The sequence below is a fragment of the Lepus europaeus genome, chromosome 17 (assembly GCF_033115175.1).
Source record: "Lepus europaeus isolate LE1 chromosome 17, mLepTim1.pri, whole genome shotgun sequence".
NCBI lineage: Eukaryota > Metazoa > Chordata > Mammalia > Lagomorpha > Leporidae > Lepus > Lepus europaeus.
Window position 1 is genome coordinate 59,181,803 of NC_084843.1, and position 20,063 is coordinate 59,201,865.

A 20,063-nucleotide genomic window follows, 5' to 3' on the forward strand; every position below is an offset into this window, starting at 1 on the left:
ACGGTCGACCCGGTCGGCTGAGCGAGGCTCCCGGGCTCCCGGCCCCGGCAGGCACCCTTTGCGACCAGCGCTGGATGCGCCGGCCAGGGCAGGTGGAGCAAGGCAGGGCAGGCAGAGGCGCAGGGCGGCGCCACTTCTCAATCCCAGGACCCTACCCCGGCAATGTGAGAGCCGGCTGGCGCCCACGCGGTGGGAAGCGTGCCAGGAGGCTCGGGGCTGAGGCTTGCTGAGCCCGGTGGTCCTCCCCCTTCACTCCGCAAGGGTTGGCGCTGCCTGACTTTTGTTGTCACTTTGGAAAGAGTTATCCCAGGGTTTGCAGGGGACGGAGGGACTGTCCTTGCTGAGGATGGGGTCCGGGTCTCTGTTCCCTGCGCCTGGCTCTCACCCAAGCCGGGTGCCCTGTGTAGGGGCCGCAGACGGTCGGTGCTCTGCTTCTGTGTTTTTCTGGGAAAAGGATGCTGAGTTTTCTTCCATTCTCCAAATTTCCCAAGTGGATTAAATGGTCCTCGTGTGTCTCTTAGCCGTGGTTACCTTGAGACTGCAGTAAGTGGGTGACCGCCCCAGGGAGGCGGCACGTGCTATCAAAGGAAACTGTGGGTCCTGAGAGGTGGAGACCTGGGGACCTAGGGCATACTGGCAGCACAAGGCATCCACGGGGAAGGAATGGGAGGGACCTCTTACCTGGTGCAGGTGTATGGAGCCGTAAAGAGCAGGGTGGCGGAGCCCAGCGGCACTGGCTCTTCATGCCCACGCTGCTGTTTAACAGCTTTGCAATCTTGGGGAAACTCTGCAACCCCTCTGAGCCTGCAAAATGCTAGTGATGACGGCGAACGTTGAAACTCTGACTGTGGTGGGCGCTGTGGCCATCTTGGCAGGATGCACTGGTTCCCTGCAGCCTGGCTCCTCTCAGGCACTCTGCCAGGTTGAGGCTGGCACCTGCATGAGCCATTCTCCCAGGGGGTCAGGCAGAGGGAGGTCACGGGGCCAAGGCAGAGAGGGCAGCCCCAGAGCGAGTTACTGGTGCTGGTGGTGCACCCACGTGTGCTGCTGTCAGCTCATTCCCACGCCCTGCCGGGCCCCAGGGAGTCCACAGGGCTCGCTGGGCCGCCCACAGTCCCCTGGGCCTGGGCGTGGGGCGACTTGATGAGCAGGCGGACGGCCTTTGGCAGCCGGTGGACTCGGTGTCAGGGCGGTGACGGCTCTGCCGGTGTTTGAGAGCCCTGACTGCTGCCGACCGGCACCTGGCCCTGAGGCTGAGGCTCAGCTCCTCTCTGGCCTCGAAGCCTCTCCCAGGCCCTCTCGCTGGCCAGGCCGAGCCCAGGCTCTTTCCCAGATCCTTGCTTTCTCTGCCGAAGCCTTAGTCACCCCCGGGCGCGGGCTCTAGGGCCTTGGGGTGACTGTTCTATCTGAGACGCTGATTCCTCCTCTCCAAACCTCAGCCTCGTGTTTATCCTCCTGACTTGCAGAATTCCCACCTGCCAGAGCCAAAAGTCACCCCAGAGCTCATCTGGTGTGAGCCCCATTTTACAGATGGGGAAACTGAGAGCCAGAGAAGGGCGGTAGGCTGCCTGCAGTGGCTTGGTGCGAGCCAGGGCCGGAACCTGAGCCTCTTGGCCTGTGTACAGTGCCCTTAGCACTGTGCCCTGCCCCCTTCCTGTGTCTATACTCATTCACCCATCCATGCATTCGGTGTTTACTTTGAGCCAGCTGTCGGTCAGGCCTTGTGGGAGGCCACCTATACCCTCCTCAACTTTCTGGCATGTAGGACACAAAAGAAAATGAGCAGTGGCCGTGCTGTGTGGACAGTGCTACACTAATGGAAGAATGCTGTACAGGAACATAGCCTCAGAGTGGTGGCAGTCACAGTGGGCTTCCTGGGGAAGGATGCTAAGGGTGCATGGGAGTTGTCTAGGCCAAAGGGCAGTGAAGGCAGGGTTTCATTCTCAGGGGGCAGTGAAGGCTGGGAGTGGGAGGGAAGGGTTTGCCTTAGGGGGCCGAAGGCAATCCGGGACACCCCGGGGGGTGGGAGCCTAGGTGGTGGCCCCAGCCAAGAAGGCGGTTATGTCCCTGACAGAGACCTGATGACGGGCAGAGCAATGAGGCCCAGGAAGAGGCTAATATAGCCCAGAGGGGACCATGGCCTGGGCTGGGGGTGGAAAGGAGGGCAGAAGGCAGGGCTGCACGTGGTGGCTGTGGTGCTGAGACCCTGGTCAGTAGCTTTCGGCAATCCCCCTGCACTTCAGCTCCTCCTCTGGAAAACCCAGGCCCTCCCGGGGTTGCTGCGAGACCCTCAGCAGGTGGCACTGAAAGGTGCCATCACCCAAGGCCTTGCTGAGGACCAAAGGGGTGCACACAGCAGGGTCCCCAGAACGGGGAGCAGCCAGGCCTTGGGGCAGGTGGGCTGGATGGAATACAGGCGTGAGAAGGCAGCCCAGGTGGGCACGGCCTGTGCAGTGGCCCTGGGACAGGAGTTCAGAGGCCCCCACACCAGGCAGGCGGGGGGCGGGTGGCGGGGCAGAGACTGAGTGTCTGCAAAGATGAGGAAACCCCGCAGGAGGGGTGGCCTGGGAGGAGGCAGGAAGGAGATCTGAGCAGCGGGGGCCCAGGCCAGGGCGGGTCAGAGCCGGGAGCCAGGCAGCCTGCTTAGCAGCTCGGTCGGGAGCCAGGAGTGGTGTTTGGAGACCTCAGAACTCAAGTCTCCCCCCACTCCCGCCGTCTCCTCCCCCCCCCCCCCTCCCCGCAGCACCTCCCTCCCGGGCTGGGACCCGCAAGAAGCACTCCAGCTGCCTGTGATGTGATTTGCTTGCTGTGAAGAAAGAACCCGGAATATCCCAAATGGAGACGATCAGATGACACCTAGGCCTGGGCAGCGGGTGTGCAGTGGAAGAGGCAAGCATGGGAGTTAAAAGAGCCTGATCTGCTGTGGAGACCCAGGGAGGAGAGTGGGGTCTGGAGCCACGTTCAGGGGGTGCCGGGCAGACTCCCCATGCCCAACACTAAGAAGGAGGGGCGGTTATCTGGCGTGTGTAAGTGTACCGGGGCTGGCGCTGTGCGTGTTTCTGGTAGATCGCCTTTATTCCTCATGGTGCCCCGTTTTATAGAGAGGACTGGTGCCACCGTCCCTCCATCCTGCTGTGACCCATTCCTTTGGGCATCGAGGGATCTCCTGGCAGGGGAGAGGATTGGAGCTTCTGGGCTAAAAGGTTGAGGATCCCTGAGCAGAGCCCTTCATCCCTAAAATTCTCAGTTGGGATAGGGATTCTCACCCATCATAGGAGGTGTTTAGGGGAGAAAGCGAAGCAGCAGGTGGAATTGTGGGCCTCTGGATGGGGCCTCCAAGGACTGGAATGCTGGGCTGAGGGGGAGAGCAGGCTTCTCCAGGGCGCAGTGGGTGCTGGCCAGGGACAGTGCAGGTGTCCTCGGGGAGTGGACAGGCCCTGGAACTCAGCGCTCGCACATGTGGCCAGCGCCCCACCGTGTCAAGCCTGCTCTGCACATGTCCCCTTGGAGTGCATCTAGCCTCAGGAATCCTTTTAGTACCATGTTCCTGAAGCTGCTGCTGGCTCCTGATTGGTGTTCAAGAGATAGAGCCACTTTATCACTCTGAGTTTTGTTTTCCTTTTTCTTTTTTAATGCAGAGCAGCACTTACTATGGAGAAAGTTGGGGAGGGGGGAGTTGCTATAACTTTCCAGCTTCTTCAGATAACTTTAAACTAGCAGGAAGCCTCTGTGCCCGCTGCGGCCTCATCAAACAGCTGACCCCTGGGCTGGAGGGGGGAGCTGGGAGCTGCCCTAAGTGCAGCGTCCCCTCCTTGAAAGTTGCTTTCTGCCCTTAGTCCTCATCGTCCCAGACCTGCCCCTGGATGGCCTCTGGAAAGCCTTCGTGGACCACCCTCACCCCGGGGGGCTTGCTCCCTGCCCCCGCTCCCTGAGCCCTTGCTGGCTGCGCTGATGCTGAGCTCACATAAGTGGACAGAGCTGGTGTTGCTGGCTTCCTCCCCTCGTCCCAGACCATGGCAGACACTGCTAATCACTCAACACGTCGTTCCCATGGAGCCGGGTTAGGCCTCAGTCTCCCTCTCAACACAGCAGTCGGGCTGCCGCTCCCAGCCCATCCAGGCAACGCACAGGATAAACTCTCCTGGCCACCTGTGGCTCAGCCCCGGACACCTGTGCGGTGTCCCAGCTCTCTGTTGCCTTTCTTTTCAAATCACTTGTTTATTATTTGTGTGTGTGTGTGTGTGTGTGTGAGAGAGAGAGAGAGAAGGACTTCTGTCTGCTGGTCCACTCCCCCAGATGCCTGCAACGTCTGGGGTTGCTCCAGGTCACACCTGGGAGCTGGGCGCTGAGCCCAGGTCTCCTATAAGGGCGGCCTGAATCCTGCCTTTTGGGGTCTGCATTAGCAGGAAGCGGGGGTCAGGAGCTGGAAATCAAACTCTGGTGTGGAATGCAGATGTCTTTGTCACTAAGCCAAACTTCTGTCATTCAGTGTCTTGGCATTTGATCTCATACAGCCTGAGGACAGGGAGAGGGGCGGGCTGGCATCTGGGTCCTGTATTAAGTGTAGCCTAGGACTTTGCACATGGCAGGCAGCCCTCACAATCATGTGTTGATTTACAGTTCCCCTGCTGGGGGCCAGGGACAGGCCTCAGCCAGATGCCCCCCCACAACTCCAACCCAGAGCCAGCAGCAGGCTCCACCCCGGTGTGGGGGCCTTCCCCGGCAGAGGGGGAGACGACTACCTCCTCACTGCTGAGTCAGGCTGCGGCTGCCCTGCCTGGGACAGTAGGGGTGGCTCAGTGGGATGTGCTCCCACTTGGACAGAGCAGTTAGGGACCCCACCCCTCCCCACCGCTCACTCCAAGATCAAGAATTTCATCTTCACCTGCCCAGGGTGCCTGGCAGGATTTCTTGAGTGGGGTGCAAACTAGTGAAGAGGGGTTTGGGGTCACACGGACTCGTGCGTGGCCTGGGCCTCGGGGTCCTTGTGTGGTAAGTGCACGTGACACCATGCTCACAGGGTTGGTGTAGGTTCCATAGGAGCAGCCTCTTGATGGAGCAGAGATGGGGCTGCACCACGCCTCGGCTTGTATTACCAGCTTGAGTTTACTGAGCATTTACAATGTGCAAGGTGTTGTTCAGAGTGGTTTACACTGGTGGCTGCCCTAAGTCCTCACACTGCCCTTATGCTGTGGAGTCTATTAGCTTCCTATAGAAGAGAAGTTAAGCAATATTTCCAAGGCCACACAGCGAGTGGGGCACAGAGCAGGCGCTGAACCCTGGCTTCGCAGCCCTGGAGCTGGGACTCTGAGCTGCTCGCGTGTGCTCTGTGCCCCTCTAACCCTGCCGTTGCTGGCCCAGTCAGCCAGGCCTGGGCCCTGTCCTGTTCGGTTTGAGCGCTTGCTGAACTGCCTTGGCGTCAGGCCTGCGCTGCTGCCTGTTAGAGTGACAGTGAGGATGCTTCTTGTCTCCGGTCGTGCCAGCAGCACCCTTCGGGGAGTCCTGTGTGCAACCGTGGCCTTCCTGGGACAAAGGGGCTTGGCCTTGTCTTTTGGGCTCTCAGCTGGTCGCTTAAGAAGCTGAGCACCAAACCTGGGTCTCTTCCCAAGGTACAGCGACATCCCTCAGGCAGAATATTTGTCTAAGCCACCATCCCAGTTTTATTGGCTCACCCAGCCCTTGCTTTACCCCCTCTCTCCTTCTTCTGCTTGCTTGTACAATGTCTTCCTGCCCATCTGTACCAGCCGCTCACATGTCCACCTTTGGAGCAGGACAGAGTTACAAGCTGTGCGGTCACTGAACCCCTTACCCTCCTCTCCTTCTCATCTCTGGACCTGGCCCAGCACCAGCTTGCTAGCTCCATGAGCATCACCTGGGAGCTTTTAGAGCACACCTCACTGCCCTCCTTCCCTGTATGTGAGTGCTCATCCCTGTTGGGGGGGGGGGGCGGCTCTGGCAGTGGAATGTTCTAGAAGCCCCATGGCAGTTGTGCTGGGCAGCCCCGGCTGGCAGTCCCTGAGAAAGACAGAGAGGGTTTATGCACGGCCCATGCCCGCAGCAGCCTGGGCTGGGGTGGCAGCAACGAGGGTCACACTGAGGGGTCAACAGAAGCCCCTCTGTGCCGGAAGCAGTCTGAAAGCCCGGGGGACTTGAAGAGTCAGCCATGAGGATTTGCTGCTGCTGTTTCCCCCAAAGCTAAAATAAGCAGCAGGTGTGCCAGGAGGAGACTCATGGCTTTTGGATTCTACCTTCCCAGAAGCGGCTTGTTGAGTCCTCACTGAGGGGAGCAGGCAGGCTCCTCCGGGGGAACTGAGGCCCAGGTGGGGAGGGTCAGGGCAGCAGAAGCCCGGCCCGCCCAGGTGTCACGTGGGCTGCCAGTAGGCCCCAGCAGCAGCCCCGTGCTGGCACACGCCCTGGGTGGGGCCTCCTGGGGAGGCTGCTGGCTGCGGGTGCCTCACGGTCCTCCCCGGTCCTGCAAAGGACAAGGGCAGGGCCAGTCTGAGCACAAAGGCGCGGAACTGCCCGCCCCAGAGGCTGGGCACGGCCCTCAAGCACGATGCTGGGTCCCTGTGTCCCCGCCTGGAACTCATGTGGGGTTTCCAGAAAGCCCACGTGGCTGGAGTCGCCCCCCACCCCCACCCCCAACCCCGGGCTGGGTCTCTGCCCTTCCGCTCCTTTCCTTTCCTCACCCCCACCCCTCCCGGCCCACCCCCAGCCTCCACAGCCTCCCGGCTGCCTGGGGTCACATCGTGGCCCTTCCTCACTCGAGCCTTGGCTCTGACGTTTGCCCCCGCCCTCCCCAACCTCCTGCCTGTTCTGTACGGACAGGGACCTTGCAGCCCCCAGAGGCTGTGGCGGGGCCTGGGCTTCTGCCACCCCGGGGAAACCCTCCCCCTCCACACCCTCTGCAAAGCCGCCCATGCCTTGTGAAGGCACCCCACAGGCCTCCAGTCCTGCTCTGACAAGGCAGCCTGTGAGCAGCCTCTGGGGACAGGGACCCAGAGAGGGGGCTGGGTCCAGGGCATCAGCTGGGGCTCTTCCAGGAGCAGCCCACACTCCCTCCCCCCGGCACATGAGGTTTTCTGCGGTGTGGGGAGGCTTCGTGACATGGGAGGCCGGGGGGTGGTCCTGCCACCTGCAGCCTCTCCCCACTCCATAGAACCAGAGCATTGGAAGGAAGGCTTTTATAGGAATCCCCCATGGCCACCCTAGTTCCTAGGCTTACACACCCTCAGTGACGAGGAGCTTGCTACCTCATGCGGCCGACTCTTCCATGCTTGGACAGCTCTGGCTGTCATGTGTGTCCTACTGCTCATCAGAGCCCTGCCACCCCACACCTCCAGCTGGGCTGGAAGCAGCAGGAAGTCCCACCTCCTCAACATTCCTCTCTGTGAAGGCCCCGCCCCCAGCCACGCCCACCCCAGATCCCACAGCCTGGACCTTCTCAGCCTGTTCCACACCTGTCCTCACTGTCACTGCCTGCCCTGCCCAGCTCAGCCCACGGGGCCCTGCCCAGCCCACGGGGCCCGGCCCCTTATGTCACCAGGGGAGTCTTCTAAAAGATTCACCGTCAGGCCGTCTCTGTGATTAGAATTCTTCAGTCACTCCCCCTTGCTGGTAGGCTAGAGACCAAATTTCTCGATGGGGTCTGTCTGGTCCACAGGCACAGCCTCAGGGCCTCCTCTGGTTTCAAGGCTCAGTTTCCGAGTGTCGGAGCACAGACACTGGAGCCAGAGGGCTGGGTGCAAGGCGAGCCCCACTGACCGCTGTGTGGCCTTGGGCAAGCCGTCCGCCGGCTGCGTGCCTGGGGTCGTACCTCTGTAGTGAGGTCTGAGATAATCAGTGTCCTCTCCTTAGGAGAGCTGCTTTTTGGAATAAAAAAGTTAAAGTGCGAAGTGCTTTCAGCCAAGCCCAGCAGTCTGGTGATAGCCACTCGGATCTCCTTGAAGGCGTCAACACCTGTCACAGATATGAAGTGGAGGGGCCTGGGCTCTGAGCCAGGGTCCTGGGTGCAAATCCTGCCTCTGTCCGTGCTGGCCGAGCGCTAGCCGGCAGGGGGCTTCCCCTCCCCTGTCTTAGTGTCCTGGTCCAGGGGTTGGCTGTGAGCTGCTAGCCTGCCTCCTGTGATCACAGCGTTGTGCCTGGAGGCCTGGGCCCTCAGCTAGCTGGCTGCTTGTCCCCAGATCACAGCTTGGCTCTGATTCCTAGGATGCCTGTAACTGGCTCTCGGTGCCTGGTACCTCTCGGCTGCAGCGCTGAGGACGATGGTCTGTTTATGCTGATGTGCCTGATCACAGGTCTCCCCCCCTCCCCAACCTGCACCTCCTGGCACATGGAGGGTGCCCAGTGCCCACCTGTGGTTGGGAAGAGAGGAGGGAAGAGGCACCTGACACCCCTCCGCCCCGGCCCAGGACCCTTACCCTCAGCCCCTCCCACTCTGTGTGCCAGGCCCCAGAGGTGACCATGGCCCCTGACTGCCATGAGGTCCTGGGCCCTATGCCAGCCCGGTTCCCACCCTAGCAGCAGGGCCTCAGGTTAGCTGGAAGGGAGGACTTCCTCCCGTGAAGCCTGGGAAGCTCATGCTTGTGTTCCTCACCGAGACTTTGAGCTGCGTCTGTCTGTGGCTCCAGAGAAACCGGGAGGCTGAGGCAGCCAGGACATCCGGAAGGCCCTCGGGCCCCTGTCTCGTGGCCCTGGGAGTCTGTGATCGGGCGCCAAGTCTGTGCACAAAGAGCACTGTGGAGGGACAGGGATCAAGTCCCGCCTCCTGCACCACCCCGGCCCCCAGCGCAAGGCCCCGGAAGCAGAGTGGGTGAGTCCAGCTTTGGGGGTGTGGGTTGGGCGTCTTCATTTCCCGATCTCTTCCCTTTGATTCCACCGTGTGTGTGGAGCCGCTTGCGCCCTGGGGCCTGTGGCTGCTCAGGGCCTGTCCCTGTAACAGACTCCCCTGCAGTTCTGCCAAAGCCCAGCCTTAGCCCATCTCCTCCCGGGACTGCAGGGATGAGGCCTGGAGGGGTGGACTAAATGCCATTCATTTCCAGCCTGGCTCAGGGACACTAGAGCTGGCGCAGCCTCCGACAGGGCGGCCAGCCCAGGGGCAGTCCTGCTGCAGGATGCCGAAAGGGCTCTAGCAGATGGATCAGGCACCTGCTCTGTGCCAGGTGTTGTGGTCAGGATGCTGGCACAGGTGCCAGAGCCATGCCTGCTCTGGTTGGGTCAATGGGCACCTCCTCTTCTTTCTACTTGTAGTCCTCAGGATCAGAAGGCAGGGCTGCAGGCAGGACCTTCCCTGTCCTCCTTCTTGGGGGCAGCAGTGGCGGGGAGGGTCTGGTGTCCCAGAAGGGGGAGGGGCTTGGCAGGAGCTGGAGACTTGACCCTGGAGGCCAGGCCAGCGTCACTGTAGCAGGTGGGAGGAGACAGGGCTGGCCTCAGCTTAACTGCGAAGTGGCCTTGGCTTGGAAGTGCTTGCCCTTCCTTACCCCTGATCACCAATTTCTCTTCTCATCTTCCTTTGTCCTAGTAGCTGTCCTGTGCTGGCCAGCAGATAGCAGATACTAGCCCCATTTTATGGATGGCAAACTAAAGGCCAGAGGGCTAGGTCTTTCATGTCAGTGACAGAGCTGGGACTGGACCCCCAGGCCCTGATGCTCCCAAGTGTGGGTCAAGCTCACGTGAACACTGCCAGCTCCACCTGTAGGCACTGGAGTTGGAGGACTATCCATGGCACCCCAAGATGCAGCCTCCAAGGCGGGCGGATTCCAGTGGGAATCGTACACTAATCCCCAGGCAGTGCGTGTGAGAGGTTCTGTATGTGTGAGTTGTCACTATGGGTATGAACTCTTGCGTCGTCATTCCTCCCCACGTTGATCAGTACGTCCTGCTTTCCAAGGTGGCCTTCCCTGTGTTGTTCCCACCGGCATGCAGGAGGGAGGCTGGAGCGGGGGAGGTGAGAGCCTCGCTCTGTAGATGCAGTGCAGAGCTCCCCAGCCTCTCCCTCTGGGTTGGCACTCTGCCCCCTCCCTGGCACACTACAGCGTGAGCCCACCCCACAACTGACAGAGGCCCAGGTTGAGCCGGGGCCCTTTAAGAGCCCTGAGACTGAGGCCCGGGGATGAGAGTGGCCCATAAACCAGGCCGGGCTGCAGCGGCATTCTCTGGGGGTAGTGAGTAGCGTCTTCCTTTGATACTGATACAGGCATTTTAATAGCCGCGACCCAGCAGGCGGCTGGTGTTTCAGCGCTGGCCACGCGGGGCATTCCAGGGGGCCCTGGCTGCCGGCGGGGAGGCAGCAGGAAGTGTCCCTGCCCAGGGTGGCCGGGGCCTCAGAGACTTTACCTCTCACCCCTGAGCCTCAGCCTGGGGATTTCTCTCCAGGATCTCAAACTCAGGGGCCAGGCCGGTGGTCTCAGCAGGTGATGCTGGCCATGGAGACAGTGTGGGGGCTGGCGTGGCCAGCACTGTCTAGAGCGGGCAGCTGCCACGCAGCTCCACCTGAGGGCACCGTGGCCCAGTGAGGCCAGATCCTACTTGGTGCAGGAGTGACCAGAAATCAGGAGTAGGCTGTGTCCTGATTTGTGAACAAGCAGCACTTACTGAGGCCTCCTGTGTGCCAGGCCTCAGTGTAGGGCTGAGGGTTAGGACAGTGAGGAGCACCGAACAGTGCCCATGCTGCGGGGATGTAGGTCCTGGTGGTGGAGGGGGCAGCACACAAGGTCAGTAACACATGCACACACACACACACATGCATACGCACATGCACGGCGCCCCAAAGGAGGAGATAAAACAGGAAGGAGAGTAGGAAATATATTGGTGGGGGAGAGGTAAGGAAGGCTTCCCCAAGTGTGTGCCAGGTGCATAGCTGGGAGACCAGAAAGTGCAAAGGCCCTGTGGCAGGAGAAAACCTGGCAGGTATGGCGGCATCAAGAATGTTCTGTAGGGACAAGGGCAGAATCAGGGGGCCCCTGAGGTTATCGCAGTATTGGGGCCAGAGAGGAGGTGGTTCGGACCAGGGAGTCATGCTGGCTGTGGAGACAGGGTCTTTCTGACACGTGGGTGTGGGGTGAGGGGAGGAGGCACCAGAGATGGTTGAGGCTGTGAGTAGCTGGCAGGGCGCAGCTGCTGTCACCTGTGACGGCACAGTCAGCGGGAGGGGCGGCTGGGGCCACCTGTGACGACACAGTCAGCGGCAGGGGCGGCTGGGGTCAGGAATAGATCTATAGATCTGCAGCTCAGGTCTACAGGGCTCCTTTTTTTTTTTTTTTTTTTTTTTTAAAGATTCATTTATTTGAAAGAGTTACAGAGAAAGGTAGAGAGAGAGAGAGGTCTTCCGTCCGCTGGTTCACTCCCCAGATGGCTGCAACAGCCGGAGCTGAGCTGATCCGAAGCCAGGAGCTTCTTCCAGGTCTCCCACGTGGATGCAGGGGCCCAAGGACTTGGGCCATCCTCCACTGCTTTCCCAGGCCACAGCAGAGAGCTGGATTGGAAGAGGAGCAGCTGGGGCTAGAACCGGAGCCCATATGGGATGCCGGTGCTTCAGGCCAGTTAACCTGTCACGGTGCTGGCCCAGGCAGGGCTCCTTCTAAGATGCCTGAGCGTGGAGCTGTCGAGCCGGCTGCTCCATGGCACAGCTTCCCTTCAGGGGAAGGCCCATGTTGGAGGCACAGTGGGGACGTCATCATCGCACATGGACAGCTCGGAAGCCGGGAGACCCACAAGGTCTGTGGGAGAGCCGATGCCCCTGGGGCAAGAGGGGAAGCCCTGGCTGGCAGGCCCCCACGTCCCTCCAGCGTCCAGATGTCAAGTACATGAGGAGGCAGCAGCAAAGGGGATGGAGAGGAAGGAGGTGTGTATGTGGGGGGAGGGAACCAGCATGCGGCATGCAGCATCCGGGCAGCTGAGGGTATAGACAGGGCTGTGGCTGTGACCAGCGACCAGAGTCTGAGCTGGGCAGGGAGGAACGTGAAGCCTGGTGGCGAGGTGCCAAAGTGCCAAGATGATGGGACCCATGGATTGCGGCTCCTGCAGGCTACGAGGATCCTTGGAGTAGGAGGGTGAGAGGGGCTGAGCTGGAGTTGGGGCTGGAGGGTGGGGTGTTGATTGTGGGAGCATCGCGGTGATGGTGGGTTTGAAAACTTTTGAAAATAAGCACCGGGCAGCCCGGGAAAACACACCTGTGCCCTGAAATAGGCTGTGTCGTGCCCGTGTCCCTGGGGACTTTGCCCTCTGGATGGTGTCCCTGGTTCCCACAGGCCTCTCTGCTGAGCTCCAGGCTAGCCTTGCCACTGTGCACCTGATTCCTCCACCAGCTCCTCAAACCTGTCACCTCCCTACACAGCTGCTCTTGGCCTTGTCACATCTCAGTGGTGGTGGCATCTTGGCTGCCCAAGGTAGAGCATGGTTATAGAAACCCACAAGCCCCGCAGTGTGCAGCCAGTGCTGTAGCTCCAGTGTAGACCAAAGCCCAGGGAGCCACTGCAGGTGTGAGGACGGTGGGTGGCTGAGGGCGGGACAAGACCGCCCAGCTCACATGGAGACCGGGAGATCCCCCTTCCTCCTCCTTCCTCTGCTATGAAGGCCCCCACAGGATGGGTGGTGCCTGTGCACATGGGTGCTGGCCATCTCCTTAGCCTGCTGAGTCAAACACTACTCTCTTCTGGAAACACCCCGCAGATACATGCTGAAATAGTGTACCAGCTCTCTGGGTGTCCCTTTGTCCCGTCCAGGTGGCACGGCCACCATGTCCCACTCAACACTCAGGCCGAAGTCTGCCGTCAGCCGGATGCCTCAGACCACATTTCACCCCGAGCGGGAATTCAGTAGACGCGGGAACCAAAGCGTGATGTTGGAGGACCCGGATGCCAGCCCCTGTGGCTTATCGCTGAGGCTCCTTGGCTGGGGACTGATCTTGCTTGCCTCTTGCCCAGGATGGTGATAAGGCTCAGCGAGGGCTTGGGCCGCGTGGCAGTCACCTGCAGCTGTGTCTTGGGTCAGGTCCCAGAGGAAGGGGCTCCAGGGTGGAAGTTCATGACAAGATGGCTTATGGGGGTCAACCCTGCAGGGAGGGAGGGATATGGGGTTGGACAGAGAAAGGCTGGACAGAGGCCTCGCTGCTTCCGTGAGCGCTCTGGAGCTGGGGAGGCCCTCAGAGCCCGTCCCCATTGAGGCAAAGGGCCCAGGTCTTTGCATTCTGTATCTGTAAGTGATTGAACCTGGGTTGTCCCTTGGGGGTGGGCATGGCCCTGGCCAAGGCCGCTGCCTCCAGCTAAGAGCAGTTCCCAGAGAGAGGCTCAGCCATCAGCAGCCACCACACCCAGCAGCTAAGGAAGAAGTGGCCTGGTTGGGGGAGCCTGGATGGCACCACTCCGGCTACTACCAGCTCTCACCAGGCCACCAAAATGGCAGGAATCCGTGTGACAAGTTCAAGGTCTCTGCTACTACCTGCTGATCAGCTCATGTCGCTCTGGCCTGGGGGCCTTCTCCTTGGCTGATCCCTCTGCCTGGAACACACTTGCTCCAGGCACCATGTGTCTTATGCGCTGGATACCACATGGCTCATTTCCTCACTTCCGTCGGGTCTCTGCTCCCACCGCCCCTCCATGGGGACCTTCCCAGACCCCTGTCCCGCTCTGTCCACTTGGCCTCCTTCATTTCCCGCACATGTATTGCCGTCTGATACATTTTGCTTCCCTGTTAACCATGAGAAGGATGGTCCCGTGAGGACAGGCTCCTCCATCCCTGTACCCTCTCCACGGGCAGGCACCAAGTCCATGACAGCATCCGCTCGGTGCTGCAGGTGAGGGAGCAGGAACCCTCGTGACGATAGCCTTCGCTAAGTGCTGCAAACCCGCTGGCCCTGGCTTGTCAGCAGAGACTCGCTCTGTCGCGTGCCCCCGGGCTGCCAGGCAGCAGGCCTGTGGAGACAGCCACACAGTCCCTTTCTGGAGAGTGGCACTGAAGAGCCAGGCTCCCAGCTGGGCATCAGGGGTCCTTTGCTGGCCTGGTAGCTACCCTAAGCCCCTCTGTGGCCAGGCCTCAGTGTCCACCCACCTAATAGCTGTGCTTGAGGCTTGTGTCTGCCTTGGCGAGCAGCCCCCTTTGGCCCCCAGCGCCCCCTGCCTTCTCTGTCACCATGCTGCCCCCCGCCCTGGGGCACTCGTGCCACCTTTCTTGAGCAGGATGGACTTTGCATATGAGACCACGGCTCAGGCCCTCCCCACACTGGCTGTGTTTCTTGCAGCACGTCCCTCCATCTCCCCGAGCCCCAGTCTCCTCAAATAGAGAACGAGGTCCCTTATCAACCTCCCTTAGGTTTGATTATGAAATGGGCTCAGGGCCGGCACACAGGGAGGCCCTGACAGACCCCAGCTTACTCTGAATCCATTGTTAGCTTCCCGGTCTCCCCTCCCCACTACAAACCGAAGGTGACATCAGCTCCTGTGACACTCCCACGTGCCTGTCTTTACCTCTCTTGGCTCATCCTGCACGGCCAGGTTTTGCGGTGGAGAGGGGGTGAATGCTGGAGAAAGGCTTGGTGGAGCCAGCTGCGTCCTGACTGCTCACCGCTGTCTGTCGGGGTGCGGCGTGAGGTGCACTGCTGGGCTCTGTCGTTGCTGGTGGTTCACACGCACTGTGGGGTCAGAGCCTTCAGTTCTGCTGGAGGAATTAGAAGTGTAAGTTTGTGGCCAAAACGACCCAACTTCAAAATGCTGGCAACAATTCAATAACGATGATGATGATGATGATGATAGAATCAATGTGGGAACCAAACGAAGTACATCTAAAGGCCGACTTGGCCCTGAGGCCTCCTGCTTTTAAGTGAGGCACAGCAGCAGAAGGTATAGGATGGAATCCCAGCTCTGTCCTCCACACTCGTGACCTTGGCTGGGCTGCAGGCTCCCACCTGGGCTCTGGGCTCCTCACCTGCCAGGTGAGCTCACCAGTGGCTCACATCTGTGCAGAGCTCCCCAGGAGCCCTTCTGCGGATACACCACCTTCAGTCCTCCCAGCAGCTCAGTGAGGGAGGGACTCTTACCAGCCCCAGCCTGGGAACCCCAGTAGCCCCGGGCAGTGTGGCTCCAGGGGTGTCCCGCTGGCCTCAGTGCTGGTCTGGCCCACTTTGTCGCCAGCATCAAGGAAGAGCCCTTCTACAAGGCATGTAGCACATGGCCCTTCCTATGGAGGTCAGCACCGCAGGACTCCTGCCATGCATGCCCACTTTGCAGGTGCTCGTCCATTTGCCGCCGTGGACATGGCAGTGCCTTCAAGGTCAAGGGTATCCTGCCTCTTTGGAGTCTCCGCCTCCAGATTGGCTCAGTGAATTGAAGCTGGTGAGGTTAGATGGAGAGGTGTGGAGGGCTGTCCCAGCTCCCTGCTCCTCACCTCCTCCCAACCCGCCTGTGCTAGCTTTGGGAGGGCCACCGGGAGAACAGAAGACACTGGCCCCGCCTCAGAACCCAGCAGGAGCCTGGTCTGAGACAGGGGACAATTAGCAGAGAGCTGAGAAAGACATGTCGTTGTGAGCCTGGGTGCGGGGGTGCAGGAAGGCCACAGCTGGTTTACAGGGCCCCGTGGTCGGGGTTAACCTCTTTAAAAAGCACTCTGAAGACATCAGACACGAGATTACCAAGCTGGGCCTGCCCGTCTGCTTCTGATTACCCAGACGCCTGGTGGCCAGGGGAAGGCCGTTAACTGCCAGCCTTTGATCCAGACACAGTCCGCCTGCCAGCTCCCCACCGTGGCCCCTTCCCCTCTGCCCCTCCCCACCAGCCCATTGACGCTTCCCAGGGCCGCTGGTTTAAGAGCTCCTGGTGATTCCTCTCGTCTGTCTCCTTGTGCAGAAATGGAAGCTCCACTCGCGGAGGCGCCGGGAGGCCCCCAGGATGTCTCCAGGATGTAACTGCCCGCCAGGTAAGCTGCCGTGTGAGTGGGTGAGGCTGGTGCTCATAGGACAGCACCCACGCCGGAGGCTCTTCTGTGGCCTTGCCGTCTGCACCCACTCAGGCCACTGCTTTCCAATCAAATATGGGAATGACAACATCTAGGATGATTGCTTGTCATCTGCTCACTGATTGCTCTGCCTATCTACCATGCATGCATGCATCCAGCCACTCATCTGTCCATCCACTGATCCATGCATGCATGCATTAATCCATCCATCCATGCATCCGTCTGTCCACCCATGCATGTGTGCATGCATCAATCCATCCATCCATGCGTCCATCCACTCATCATTCATTCATTCAAGCAAATATTCACTCATTCACTCATTCATTCATTCAGAAACTCTTCTCTGTGCCCGATTCACCTGATTCACTGCCAGGTTGTGGTGAGTCAGATAAGAGACTGGGCATGGTCCAGCTGGGAAATCACGGTGTACTGTACAGAGTAGAAGGAAGACCAGCCCTTTGAGGGCAGGAACTGTGTGCGTCACGTTCCCTCTTGGGTCTCACAGCAGGCCCACAAAAATGTTTGCTAGCTGAATGAATGGGCCGGGAATCCTAAGACGCTGTTTGCCCTGGCCAAGTGGCTTAGGGCAGTGCCTGCTCACTGTGTGGTGGCATCTGGTACACGCACAGATGTGCTCACACCTGTGAGAGGGAGGCCCGAGCTGAAGGTGGCAAGGTGATGTGGTGTGACACAGTTAACCCTCCTGATCTGGACCTGTACTCCGCGTTTGCCGATCACTCACGTGTAAGGTAGATTGCCGGCCAAGGATGCCTGCTCTAGTGCTCCTCTCCGTGTCTGCTGATCCAGTGTGTGCACTGGGCACCTGCTCTGGGCTGGACATCATGCCAGGTGTTGGGTTCAAGTGCATTGTTAGTGCCAGTGAGAGGTGAGGGCTCATGAAAACTTTGCCATGACTTTTCCTGAGAAAGAGGAGTGAGTTCCATTGCTCCACCGGTTAACTAGAATTGGCCACACTCCTTTGGTGGTGGGGGCAGCAGGCCAGGGGGAGTCAAGGTAACACATTCTAGGACTCCCAGAGGGTTTTCCTTGGGCAGGTGGCATGACGGGCCACTCCGGCAGGTTCTCTTCTGGCTAAAGGACCCTCACCCAAGCTCCCCAGGCCAGGGAAGAGAGGCCGACGGCTGTTCAGCATATGGGGATTGGAGGGATCACGCTCACTGCGGAGTGAGTGGGCTGGGCCGGGCGTCACAGTTTAGGCAGGCTGCCTCGGAGACGGTGAGAGCGTGAAGGGATTCAGCTGGCCACAGTCAGGAGAGGGTCGTCCGGGTTAATTAAAGGGTGTCCAGAAACCCTGGGAAGCGCCCTCCCTCTGGAGGTTGGGCCCTGGGCCCTGGGAAGGCTTCGGGAGAGGAGCGCCAAGATTAATGAGATGAGGCGGGGGAGAGGTGGGATGATGGGATCCGGGCAGAGCGCCCGAATACGTCAGGGTTCCTGGGGCGGCCCAAGTTTCAAGTGGGCGGCTGTTGTCCCCACTGCACCTGATTTTTGCTGAGAGCATCGAATGCGGGAGATTTGGAAGCCTGGGAGACACAGGTCGGGATTTCACCTCTGACACCTACCAGCTCTGTGCCTTCGGAAGCACTGGTGGCCCTCACTGGGCCTCAGTTGCCTCATCTGAAAGGCGGGCATCACAGGCCCCTTGCAGGTCCCTGGGGGACACCGAGTGAGGCGATCCTGCAGAGGGCCTGCCCCTCCCGTTCCTGGCAGGCACTATGATTATATCCTCAGCGTCCTCGCCCACTTGAAATTGCACGGGCGTCCTTCCCAAACGCGGTCCCAATGTTCATGTTCATGGCCAGGCAAAGGCTTGCCCTTCTCCCTCCCTGCCGACCGGGGAAGCACAGCAGCTGTCAGATGGACTTTAGGTTCCCTGTTGGTGGCTGAGTGGGTACCAGTGGCTCTCAGCTTTGTGTTTCAGAGCGTCTGGCTCAGGGTGGCCAGGACCTGGGGGGATTGGGGTTTGGCAGGGGTGGGGGATGGCAGGAGGAAGGACGGATCTGGACAAGTGCTTCCTCTCCCCTGGCCTCCTGGAAGGGGCAGTGAGGAGAGGGCGGGGCAGGAGGGACACAATGGGGAGAGGGCAGGGCTGGACAGAAGCTGTCCTCTGTGGGGAAGGGGTTCGAGCAGACGTGGCTGCCAGGCCTGGGGGGATGGGCAGCCCTGGGTGTGGAGAATTTCCCAGAGGGCCATTTGGCCCATAGGACAGGGTGGGGGACACCGGGAGGATTTAAGAGGAGGCCTCAGAGGGAGTCAAAAGCAGAGGGGGGGTTCAGGTGGCCCCCCAGCCTTTGGGAGAGTCAGGTGGAGAGTGGGCACGTCTGCGCAGAATCAGAGCAACGCGCGTCACCTGCCGCAGGTGCCCCCAGAGCCATCTCCTCAATCTGGACATGGGCCCTGTACAAATGGGACCAGTCACCGTGACTACCCCTGCCGAGCCGCTCCGGCACCAGACCCAGCCCCCGACTGCATGTGCACAGGAAGCATGGAGTTCTGACTTTCGGAAACGTTTGCAACTCCTCCAATTCGTGCCTAGAGCACCATGCTCACTTTTGCACCTGAATCACGTGATGGCTGCCTGGGGAACCGAGTTATAAACCACTTTATAAACCACTTTCCAGCTCCTGGTGCTCACGGAGGGTCTTGTACCATTGTGAAGTGGGGGCTTCACAGACACAGCGTGACTCATCTTGTCTTGCCAGCCCTCATACCCTGCCATGTCAGTAACAGACGCCCAACGAATGTGCAACAAATTATCATCACTACTCACTCCAAGGGACCAGGCTCTTTCTCCTGCTCCCCATCTGCCATCTGATAAGTTTCAGACTCCTTACCCTCACCCCACCCCGAGTCCGCCTGCTGCTCCAATCACCGCTGTTAGGACACGCTCCTTGCGCAGGGCAGCTGCTGCCATGGGAGGGAGCCCAGGGCTCCAAGCCTGCGCCTGTCCCCAGCTTGCCTCTGTGGGGACAAGGCTGAGGCCAGAGGGTTGTGGTGGGTGTGTCCTTCCTTGTGGCAGCCCTGGGCCCTGGGCAGCATCCAGAGTGCTTGGGACACATAATCGTGGGCAGAAAACTTGCCTCTGTCCCTTCCCACTCTGACCTCACCAGCATCCTTCTGCGCTCCTCCCTGTCCCAAAATAACTATCGCTGCCTGAGATCTGCAGCATCCTGCTCTGGGCTTCGTGTGCTCATTGCCAGGGGAGCGAGGGGCTTGCAGCCTGGGGCAGGATGCTGAAGGTCAGCCTTCAGTTAGGAGGGTCGGGGTGACCTCAAGTTCAGAGAAGAGGTGTGGGCCGTTTGCAAAGCGTGTGGCCTGAGGAACACAGATCCCTACCGTGGGACTTCCTGGGCCACTTGAGACCAATACAAAGATTGGGGAAACGCTCCCCTTCTCTGCCCTTGTTCTTATGCACAACCGAGGAGCAGGACAATACAGGCTCCAGCCAGGGAGGAAGTAGCTGCTTGAGGCCCGCCATGCCGGGGCTGGGTGGGGCTGCGCTGCGCCCAGCCCTGGGTGGAACTGGCAGTGTGAGGGATGGTGCGACGTGCGGCACGCCAAGCGAGCCAGGGCCTACAGAGGTGCTGGAGCAGCTCACTTCCCTGTCCAGCCCCAGCCTGGACCAACTAGGGGTGCTCGGGTCAGAACTGAGCACGAGCACCGTAAGCGGTGCTTGCAGAGAGGGATGGGTGAAGAGGAGAGGGTGGCCCTCAGCTAGGGTGGTGGCAGAGGTCATGGCCATCCTCTGGCTCAGAGCATGTTGGTGAGAAGTGTATATAAAGGACTGGGTGCCCCAGAGGAGCTTGGGACTCTGGGGAAACTTCACGGAGAAGATGGCACTGGGGTTGGTCACAGGAACGAGGCAGCAGGTGCGAGGGCGTATGTTAGGGTGGGGCCTTAAACAGGTAGAGGTGTGGCTTCTTCCACAGCTGGCCAGAGGACAGAGGTCAGGGCTGGGGGTGGCCCTGCTGGCTTCACCCTGCGCCTTCCACCTCTGAGCCACTGGTAGCTACTTGGCTTCTCACCCTCTCCCTGCCGGCACCAAAGGGAAGGAGTCCAGGAAGAAGGGGGAGGGGGCTATGCGACAATCCTCCAGAGAG

The 20,063-nt window shown here is 60.1% G+C and overlaps 1 protein-coding gene across 5 annotated transcripts in view; it reads left to right on the top strand.

The window, feature by feature from the left end:
- Nucleotides 1-20,063, top strand: part of COL13A1 (collagen type XIII alpha 1 chain) — a 141,252-nt gene that overhangs the window by 467 nt on the left and 120,722 nt on the right. For all 5 annotated transcript variants that reach the window (XM_062213967.1, XM_062213969.1, XM_062213971.1 and 2 more), the window contains exon 2: nt 15,837-15,906. In XM_062213967.1, coding sequence (XP_062069951.1) covers nt 15,837-15,906 — 70 coding nt within the window. The remainder of the gene's footprint in view (nt 1-15,836; nt 15,907-20,063) is intronic.